General features: G+C 41.9%; 1 protein-coding gene across 1 annotated transcript; it reads left to right on the forward strand.

Moving 5' to 3' along the window:
• The first annotated feature begins 3,538 nt into the window (after positions 1-3,538).
• Positions 3,539-5,181, forward strand: LOC103189102 (hepatic lectin-like). Its single transcript, XM_042345748.1, has 4 exons — positions 3,539-3,682; positions 3,797-3,948; positions 4,115-4,227; positions 4,921-5,181. Exons 1-4 carry the CDS (start codon positions 3,547-3,549, stop codon positions 5,060-5,062), a joined length of 543 nt encoding a protein of 180 aa, XP_042201682.1. The 5' UTR covers positions 3,539-3,546; the 3' UTR covers positions 5,063-5,181.
• Positions 5,182-10,818: the final 5,637 nt, after the last annotated feature.

A 10,818-nucleotide genomic window follows, 5' to 3' on the forward strand; every position in this document is an offset into this window, starting at 1 on the left:
GGAATCACATCACATTACGATAACGTTAATATTTGCCGAGAAAGTTCACTGTGGCTTTGAGTGGTGCGCGGCCTCCTGACCTGATTTTGTTGTTGTCTTTCAGTGCCTGCTTCCTGTCACATCAGAACCCGTCACTTTGTTGAGGTTTGACTGTGGTTCTGTTGGAGTTTCCATCTGAGAGCGAGAGAGTGAGAGAGAGAGAGAAAGAAAGAGGTCAGATCTACCCGAACCTCAATAAAGAATCACATACCATTGTGGTCCCGAGGAACAGCAGCATCCAAGACGATTTCTTCCACCAACCAACAACGGCAACTTGCACTTTGATTGTTGAGATCATCTCATTCATGTCACACAATACTAAGAACCTAAGAATAACACTCAGTGGGAGTATTCAGTCCCGTTTTCGCCATCCCATTAAAAGAAGGGGAAGTAGAGACTGTCTAAGCGGTAGCAGGGATGGGAGATTACTGTTTATATGGAGAGATTTGAAATCTTTTGGTTATATTGACTGACTTAAAAAGAAGAATTTTTCAATGCAGCCCTGAGGCTGTGATTTTATACTGTGATTCTCTCAGCCCTCTTCTGGGAGTTCAAGAGATGATTAGAAGATTCCTGGCTTTGGCGAGTGAGCAGGAGAATGGGTTGGAGCCAAGCTTCTGTGAAGACCTGATGGGCCCGGTGGACTGTCTCTGTACTACAACAGTGTATAATAATAATAATAAGCCTTGCATCTGTTTATACTGCCTTATCACGTCTTCGAGACGTCTCAAAGCTCTTCACAGAATATACTGTAAAGTGAATTGACTGTACATTTTGTGGGCAAAATGCGGCAGCCGATTGTGCACAGCAGTGTCCCATAAACAGTCGTGGAATGAGTGACCAAATTATTATTTATTTTGAAGGAATTATTACCCCCAGAAAAGCAATCTGTCCATCGACTAACATCCAGATTCCTACTTACTTCTAGATAATCAGAGGCGGATGCAGTAAGGAAACCAACGTTCCAGTCTCCCAGGAATTGAACCCAGGTCCTCTTGCTTGCGAGGCAAGTGCTCTAACCACTACATTACAGGACTACACATGTGACTGTACAGCTTCCTTTTTACCCTGTTGGATCTGACCAGCCTTTAGTAGACATGATACATGGCGGTGTTATTTGAGTGCATTCCAGAAACACAGAGCTGTTTGTTTTATGGACTTTAGTTACGAGTTGTTTTATTAAGGTAAAGAATAGTTTCACTGAGAAGATTACTAAGACCCTGGGCTCCCATTCATTTGGTTTCTTTATATTTGCAGTCCCATTCTGAAAGCTCAGTGGGGATGTAACTCCCGGCACTGAAGAAAGGAAAAGAAAACAGGAAATAAATAAAGAGGAAGGCAGGAAGTGCAGAGAAGGTGTGAATCATCACAGGGAGCAGGAGTTTCTGAGATCACAGTGAGAAGCTGAGTAACAGCACACCTCCAGCTTGTAGGATTATTATTATTATTGTAGAGGAACTTCAACATGTCTTGACGATATAAATGCAAATTGTTGTTATTAAGTTGTGTGTGTGGTCAGCCAGGCACAGGAGTAGCGCTCTCTCTCGCCTGTGAGTCAAGAGGTTTGTGGGTTCAAGCCCCGATGTTGGGATTGGAATCACACAGTCTAGGCTAACGCTCCAGTGCAGAGCGGGGGGAGCGCGGTGTTGTCAGAGGTGTCGTCCTTTGGATGAGATGTTAAACCGAGGTTCCCATCTGCCTGTTCCGGTGGACGTTAAAGATCCCGCGGCGCTGTTGGAAAAGAGAAGGGAGTTTCTCTCTCTCTCTCCCGGTGTCCTGGCCAACTATCCCCCAGATCTGAGAGTTGATCTGAGATCATGAGACAGTGAGGCCAAGAATGGAGATTGACGACAGAGCCCTCAAAAGGTGAGAGGTGATAGCTCCAGTGAGAGAGACATGAAGACAGGTGAATGAAGCAGGATAGGTGACCACCTATATTGCCAACATCGAAAAAGAGAAGGGAGTTAAAATCGGTTGCTCACTTCACACCTGTTAGTAGGACATTGCTGAGTGCAAATTGGTTCCGCATTTACCTACAAATACACAGTGACTGTACTTTCTTTACAATGCCTCCCGTGAAACGCTTTGAGATGTTCTCCCAATGTGAAAGGCGAACCAACAAATGCAAGGATTCTTCTAGCTCATCCTGATAGTAACTGACATGGTGCAGCATCTCCATCTGGTGATATTATACCAGCACTACAGCAGGAAAACACTATTCTCAAATGAATCAGTTCCCCATGTAATAACTTGCATTCGATCTAGCACCTTATCGCATCGTCGAGACATCTCCAAGCGCTTTACAGGATATACTGTAAAGTGGATTTACGGGGAGAGGGGGGATTGAGAGAAGAGCGAGAGTGGGGGAGAGTGACTGAGCGAGAGCGTGATTGAGAAAGAATCCGTGAGAGAGGAAGAGTGCACGTGAGAATCTGTGAGAGAGAGAAGGGAGAATGATTGAGACGGAGAACACGAGGGAGAGGTGGAGAGAAACAAAAAGAATGAGAGTGTGTGTGAGGGAGAGAGAGAGGGGGGGGTGGGTGGGAAACAAGGGTCTTTAGAAAGTGTTAAGTAAAATTGGTTTTAAATCTACTTCCCCTTTTGGGAGTTGAAATACATGATATTTTCTTGCAGATTCAAAGTGCTAATTGTCCTTGAATCCATTAAGAACCAGAGCATCTCTCACCCCTTGGTATTAGCAAAATCCTTCATTAGCTTTCAAGATTGAAATTCTTTTACTTATTACTTTAATAATTTGGTCACTCAGTCCACGACTGTTTGTGGGACGTCACTGTGCACGATTGGCTGCCGTGTTTCGCTCACAAAATATACAGTCAATTCACTTTACAGTATATTGTGTGAAGCGCTTTGAGACGTCTCGAAGACGGGATAAGGCGCTGTATCAAATGGAAGGATTATTATTATTATAGGCTTGAGACATTGACTCCAAGATCTATGATTTAGTTCACAATCATACAGCAGCAGCAAAAATGACCATATCTGACACATCACTGGGAATGTGAAGGAATTATGATTGTTGCACCTCTTGACAGACACACGAAGAAGGAAAACTGACAAACCTGTGCTTCAAAGTTCTGAATGTTAAAATTAATTGAATTCTGTAGTGAAGAAACTTTCCAATAATACACTTAGACTTGGAACTGCACTGTGATCCACAACCTAGTCTTTATGTGAAGAAATTATGGAAACTGACTTTCAAATTAAGACTGATTTAATAAGTTTCCAAAATCCAGCATGATATTATAATATACATATATAAATCATCAAGGCGCAATATCAAATGCAAGGGTTCTTATTATTATATTACATTTGAAAGCAATGTTCTTAAGGATAAAACCAAGAGAATTTCTGGCCTCTGATTTCTAAAATACTGCAGAACTTTCCAATTAAGTTAATAGTAACTATTATTAGCTATTAAATAGTAATTATTATTATTACTATATTATCTCTTCGGGTCGGTCTTGTGTCCAGTGTCCTGATGAATGGATGTTTTTCAATCAAAAATGTTATTATTTTAAAGTTTGTCTTAAGTTTGTTTCTATCTTAGTTACTCACATGTTCAGTGAAATGAGAGCATCACAGGCTGATATGAAGAACAAAGTCTTACAGCTGAAGAATAATGGTAGGTGTTTCATCATAAGCAGAGAGGTGAAGTCAACGGCAAACTCTAAAAGGAGATGTACGATAAAGTTGTACATCTATTAATCAACTATTAATATTACTATTATCCCTTCAGGTCCGTCTTGTGTCCTGTGCCCTGATGAATGGACGTTTTTCAATCAAAAATGTTATTATTTTTCATCAAACAATTTAAATTGGAAAGCAGCTCAGAGCAAATGTGTGTCTATGAAATCTAACCTTGTTGTCATTAAAACAAAGAAAGAGCAGGTAAGCCTTTCTGTTTATAATATTTCACTGGCCAAACAAATATAATTCACGTGAGGGTAACCATATAAATGTACAGAAGGACGTTTGAGATGTAAACAAAGAGCATCCCGAAAATGTATGTACGGTAAACATGTGCGCGTACGGTGCACATCGGGACACCATCCAGCAATTTCTTACAAGAAAGATAAACTCAAGAGCGCATTGGATTGGACTCACTGATGAGACAGCTGAAGGTGTCTGGCGCTGGGTGGATAACACAGATTTATCTTCTTCTGTGATGTGAGTTCCTTTCAATTAAGTTTAAATATATGATACAAAATAGCTTCCCTACTGCTGGGGAATGTCCACATAAATATGGCTTCCTTCAGCAGTTCAGCCTCAAATCATTATATTTATCTCTAGATTTATATGAGTTCAAACCTCACATCAGGACTTCCAGGACTTCCAAGTACCTATTCGATTCCCTTTTGAAAGTTGTTATTGAAACTGCTTCCACCACCCTTTCTGGTAGTGCATTCCAGACCGTAAAACAAATTCCCCTCTGGTTCTTGAAATGCAATGCACAATCTCTTCTTGAATGTAAGTACCCTGCCGACCTAACTGAGCAACAATCACAAATTTACAGAGCGCGCTACACATCAGGAGGACATCCCAATGTCCCCAGTTCCAGATAGTATTAGGCAAAGGTTGGTGACCAGACTACTGAGACCGCGACAGTGTTGACTTGATTCTGAATTTCATTGCCAAGCCAGCTCAGCCCCAAGGAGACTTGCCTCTCCCGTCACCAGGAATATAGTCATTAATCATTCTCCTGGTACCATGGCCAATGTTCCTCCAATATCCCAAAATTCTCAATAGAAACTCTGATTAGATTCAATACTTCAAGTCACTTTGAGTGTTGAAATGCGCCATGTGGAATGTAAGGAATCTCACACAGCTAATATTCTAGTCTTTTAATGGTTCATTATTTAGGTTCTGGAGTCCAGGAGAACCCAATCAAAAAGGAGAAGAAGATTGTGTCGAGTTGGACAGTAGAAATGGCAAATGGAATGATAACTCATGCAATAGCATTTTTTATTTTATCTGTGCACACCAGGCATCTCGCTGTTTTTAAAGATTTACTCATTGCCACAAATTTCATTTATAGAGCAACCTTAACATGGGGTAGAATCATTTTGTGCTTACCATTGAAAATAAAATAAAAGCTGTTTTATTAATTTCTGATCCTAACTGCACCACATGTTGCTGTAGCTTTGCTGAAATGTGGATGTAATCATCATGCCTTAAGTACCCACCTCAGCGCTATGTAAATGGAAATTCTTCTTGTTGTTGTGTTGTTCTGCCTGTTACAGCAGATAAAGAAATATTCTGGGGAATCCATGTGTTTCATATCAAGGATGTTTAATCAGTCCAGTGGATGCTTTGTACTTTTCATTTTCCCCCAATAATGTTTAGAATGAATCATGATTGAAATGATATATAAATGAACATTAACACTGAGTATCTGTGTCCAATTGTGTTGAGCTTCAGTGTGAAAGTGATTGCTGTCAATGGTAAGAGGTGCAATGGGCATACATCACACAACTCGCACATGAAACTGTGTGTTTCACTTCCCCTTCAGTCATTCTGGTTCCTTGAATGAGACCACTAATTCAGCGCTCAATTAAGGCTGATTTAATGCTGAATTAAGAGTAAATTATTTCTGTGAGTCACCAGAACCTGGGGAGAGTCAACCGAAAACGCAGGTAATAATAATATAATAATAATCCTTGCATTTGATATTTCTTCTAGATGTCTCAAAGAGCTTCACAGAGTACGCTGTTAGATTATGGAAGTCGTAGTATAAGAATAATGAACATTAAACAAATATAGAATGGAGAAAGTACTGACAGTCATGGGATAGAACACATCTGGCTTTCTCTGTTTTTGAGAGAACAAGACAGCTTTAATAATAATCCTTGCATTTGATATAGCGCTTTTCACGTCGGGAGAGGACGTCCCAAAGTGCTTCACAGAACACACTGTAAAGTGAATCGACTGTATATTTGTGGGCGAACGCGGCAGCCAATTGCGCACAGCAATGTCCCACAAACAGTCATAGATTGAAAATGACCAATTTATTATTTTTTTTTTTGGAGGGATTATTATTAGGCTCTGTGTGGAGTAAGGAAACTTGCCCAAGGTTTCGCCGGAATTGAACTCAGGTCTCTCACTTGCAAAGCGAGTGCTCTAACCACTGAGCTACAGGACTCCACACACGCTTTGGAAAAGGGCAGAGGGTCCCCTCTTATCAGTAAATAACAACAAGCCACAGAGGTAACGGTCCAAGGTACCGGTCAACGGAGGATCTCGATCTTAGCAATAGGTCGCTAGATTCTGACGGCTTGCCAAGCGACAGAAGGCAACCCTCAAGAATAGCAACTAATGAGCAAGTTGTTTAAACTGGAGGACCTCAGTACCATCCCGGGATACTAATAAGAAATAACCAGTCACTTAAAAGGAATGTACTAATGATTTCACATAACAAAATAACGAGCACCAGACACAGCCCTGAACTGATCAATCTCCTATCTTAGACAGAACAAAGGGAAGACCTCGTGGAGACTGAAGTCAGGCTGGCCCGAGCCAGAGGGTTAATTAACCTGAGTCCGTGACTGTATCAGAAGTGGGTCCCTGACCCGTATCTGACTTTTTGGTCACCTATATATCTATACAAATAGGCAGACAGAGAAAAAAATATGTACATAGACTGAAAGGCAGTGAGTTAAACATCCACAGGATAGACAAGCAGAGGGCAATATACACACACAAATTGAAAGACAATGAGAGAAATATATACACAACAAATTTTACTTGTATAGCCGCCTTCAGGTCAGAAAGACATCCCAAGGCGCTGGACAGTCGGGTGTTTTTGGACCCGAGCTGAGAGTTGGGGTCAGGAGGGGTGGAGGGGGGATGGGGGTGGGAGGATGGCTGAAGGCGCGGTCGAAAAGGAAAGTCCAGACGGGACTTGAAGGAGGCAAGAGAGGGGGCGAGGCGGAGGGATTGCGGGATAGAGATTCCAGAGTGTAGGGGCAGAGGTACTGAAAGGCCCATCGGGGGTGATTACACGCTGGGGATCTGTACACAGATAAACAGTCTGGAAAAACTTTTAAATTACACAATCTCCGTTTCAATTATCACTGACTTGAATAATATCTTGCAGCTTAAGTTGTTTGTTCAGTCAAGCATTAATGATACCACTAGGGGGAATCTTTCTGGTATAAAGACAATTTTCTTTTGATATTGCCCAGTCTGTAAACTGCAACCATTGACTACAGCAGGACGCCAATCGTTGTGTCAGAAGGAAATGACAATGCCAACGATTTATGAGATCGAAGCAATTTACTACCCTGTGCTTGCAATGGTTGGTGTTCCTGGTATGCAATTCCAATTTACTCTCAATTTTTATTGCTGTGTATCTGACACTAGATGTTTGATGCATTTGATTTCGGAATTTATTTCCTTTTTTCTGGTTTTCTTTATCCCCCCTTACATTTGGGATGCATTTACGTTTGAGTGTATGAGAGATAACTTTCCAGAGCAGCTGCCGAGGAACCAACTAGGGGACAGGCCATCCTAGACCTTGTTTTGTGTAACGAAACAGGGCTAGTCGGCAGTGTAGGTATTAAGACTCCTCGAGGGCAGAGTGATCACAATATGATTGAATTCTGCATTAAGTTAGAGAGGAATATAGTTAAATCCGAGGCAAGTATTCTGAATTTAAATAAGGCTAATTTTGCTGGTATGAGGAAAGATTTAGGTAAAATAGACTGGAGAATAAGATTAAGAGGTAAAAATGTAGACCAACAGTGGCAAATATTTAAGGATGTAGTGCATAATTCTTAGCGATTGCATATTCCCTTGCGGAATAAGAGTACTACAGGGAAAGCAAGTCATCCGTGGCTAACTGGAACAGTAGGGAAAGCATCAAATTCAAAGAAAAAGCTTATAAAACTGCCAAGAAAAGCAGCAAATCTGAAGATTGGGAGAGTTTTAGAAACCAGCAAAAAAAACCTAAAAAACTCATTAAGAGTGAGAAAAAGGAGTATGAGGGTGAGCTCGCTGGGAACACTAAGTGGGTACTTTGCATCTGTCTTCACCCGAGAAGACACAACCAGTCTGCCAACAATAGAGATGCACCAAAGGGATAAGGACAGGGAGAACTTAGGGAAATTTTCATTACTAAAGCATTGGTGCTAAGGAAACTGTTAGCACTAAAAAGTGACAGATCCCCTGGTCCGGATGGCTTGCATCCCAGCACATCACTGGAGGGTCAGCATTGACTGTGAAGCCCAAGCCCTCAATTTGAGGCTTTGATACACAATCTTTGGACTTGGAAACCAGAATGTGAATGATTAAGCCAAACTGACAATAGATGGCATCCTTGAACAAAAGGAAAAATACTGGAGGCTGGAATTCTGAAATAAAAACAGAAGTCGCTGGGAACACTCCGAACGTGAAACATTAACTCACTTTCCTCTCTGCATAGATGCTGCCTGACCTGCTGAGTGTGCGTTCCCTGCCACTTTAGATTGCATCCTATGGAGACCTGTCCTCAGTGGTTAGAGTACAGGACCTGGGTTCGATTCCCGGCAGGGTGAAACCTTGGGCAAGTTTCTTTACTCCACACGCCTGATAATAATTCCTCAAGAAAAAAAAATAATAAAAAATTGGTCACTTCAATCCATGACTGTTTGTGGGACACTGCTGTGCACAATTGGCTGCTGCGTTTCACCCACAAATATACAGTCAATTCACTTTACCGTATATTCTGTGAAGCGCTTTGAGACGTCTAGAAGACGTGAAAAGCGCTTAGTCTTTTTTTCTCTCTCTGTTAACAGTAAATTTTGTGGCGATCGTGATCCTGTCACGGAGGAAATGTGGTCTCTCTGAGGTTGTTACTCGTTACCTGGTGGCCATGGCAATGGCGGATCTGTTGGTGGTTTTGACTGATGTGGTGCTGAATCGCATCAACAACATGTATTTTCCGTTCAGCTTCATGTTCTACACGCCTGTCTGTGGCTTTCGAATCATCTTGCTGGCTGCGGCCATAGACGCCTCCGTCTGGTTAACAGTGATGTTTACGATTGATCGCTTTGTCTCCATTTGTTGCCCGGTGCTGAAGACCAGATACTGCAGCCAGAGAACAGCGTCTGTGGTTATCGCTACTGTGTCTTTGGTGAGCTGCTTGGAAAGCATCCCCTGGTTCTTTGTATGTGAACCTTACCTGATAGTTGACAATATCCCCTTGTATTGCATCTGGAGAGCAGACTATTACACTGCCCGTTCGTGGCGTATATTTGAGAACTTTGACCGTGCTTTGACACCTTTGGTTCCATTCGTGTTGATTTTTCTGTGCAATGCACTGACGATAAGGCGCATCCTAATCGCAAGCAGAATCCGCAGGGGTTTGCAAGCCAAGGCCATCAGCGAGAAGAAGAGGGATCCAGAGATGGAGAACAGAAGAAGATCCATCGTTTTACTCTTCACTATATCAGGCAGTTTTGTGTTGCTGTGGCTCACGGGTGTGGTTCATATCTTAAAGTGGCCGATTGCAGGCTACAATTACAATGAATCAACCGCCAATGATGTTGTTTATATTGTCCAACAAACCGGATTCATGCTGCAGCTCCTAAGCTCCTGCACCAACACGTGTATCTACGCACTGACACAGACACGGTTCAGAGAGGAGCTGAAGAACGCTGTCAAATACCCAATTGCTAAAATTGCTCAATTTGTAAAATAAAACAGCTGATTGAAACGGCTGTTTCAATTGAAAAGAGTCCCAGTCCAACTTTGCCAATTGTACATCCTATTCTTTAGCTTTGTGGTTAGAGCACTCGCCTCGCAAGCAAGAGGATATGGCTTTGATTCCCCGGGCTGGGCAAAACCTTGGGCAAGTTTCCTTACTCCACACACCTCAGCTTACCCAGCAGTAAGTGGGAACCCGGTTATTAGTCGATTGGCAGATCGCTTTCCGGGGTAATAATCCCTTCAAAGAATAATAATATTTGGTCACTCAATCCCCGACTGTTTGTGGGACACTGCTGTGCTCAATTGGCTGCTGCATTTTGCCCACAAAATATACAGTCAATTCACTTCACAATATAGTCTGTGAAGCACTTTGAGACGTGTTGAAGACGTGATATGGCGCTATATCAAATGCAAGGATTATTATTATTATCATTTTCCATCCCAAATTCCCTGGATATCTCTGCACATCGGAGCCACTCAGCCCATCCAGATTTGCTACTATTATTAAAAATAATAAAAAAGTTCATATTTTTAACAGGCACATACACAAAGAAGTATTGTTGTTAAAGAAGTAAGAAAAACAAGTATGTATGTTAAAGCGCTTTGGGACGTCCTCCTGACGTGAAAAGCACTATATCAAATGCAAGGATTATTAAAGAGAATAAAAGAGTTAAAGCAGGCAAAGTGAAAAATAGAGAATTGTAAGAGGCCTGTTAAAGAATAAATAGTTATAACAATGATTGTGGTCTCTGATTCTCTCTGTTCCTGGGTCTTGTTCCGAATAATAAATCAGAAGCGATCGCAACACAGTGTGCAACGCCACCATTGAGCAGCTGGCCCACGTCAAAGACAATTTAAATTCAAGTTGCTATTGCACATAACGGTGCATTATTCGATCATTCTACCAGCAATAACAAAAAATGACATTTACACAGCAACTTTCAGGTCGGGAGGACATCTGTCAGGGATTTGAACCTGAGCAAGGGGTTGGGATCAGGGGTTAGCAGGTTAGAGAAGTTGGAGGGAGGAAGGCCGTGGAGGGCCTTGAAGGCGAGGATGAGTATTTTGAACTCT

This window comes from Callorhinchus milii, unplaced genomic scaffold (assembly GCF_018977255.1).
Source record: "Callorhinchus milii isolate IMCB2004 unplaced genomic scaffold, IMCB_Cmil_1.0 Scaffold87, whole genome shotgun sequence".
In the NCBI taxonomy this organism is placed as follows: Eukaryota; Metazoa; Chordata; class Chondrichthyes; order Chimaeriformes; family Callorhinchidae; genus Callorhinchus; species Callorhinchus milii.

Bases quoted from the DNA above. Each gene is read 5' to 3' on its own strand.
- LOC103189102 (XM_042345748.1), top strand. From the start codon at position 3,547: ATGTTTTTCAATCAAAAATGTTATTATTTTAAAGTTTGTCTTAAGTTT. The intron at 3,949-4,114 runs GTAAGCCTTTCT...GACACCATCCAG, and splicing joins TTAAAACAAAGAAAGAGCAG to CAATTTCTTACAAGAAAGAT. The intron at 4,228-4,920 runs GTGAGTTCCTTT...TTCATTATTTAG, and splicing joins GATTTATCTTCTTCTGTGAT to GTTCTGGAGTCCAGGAGAAC.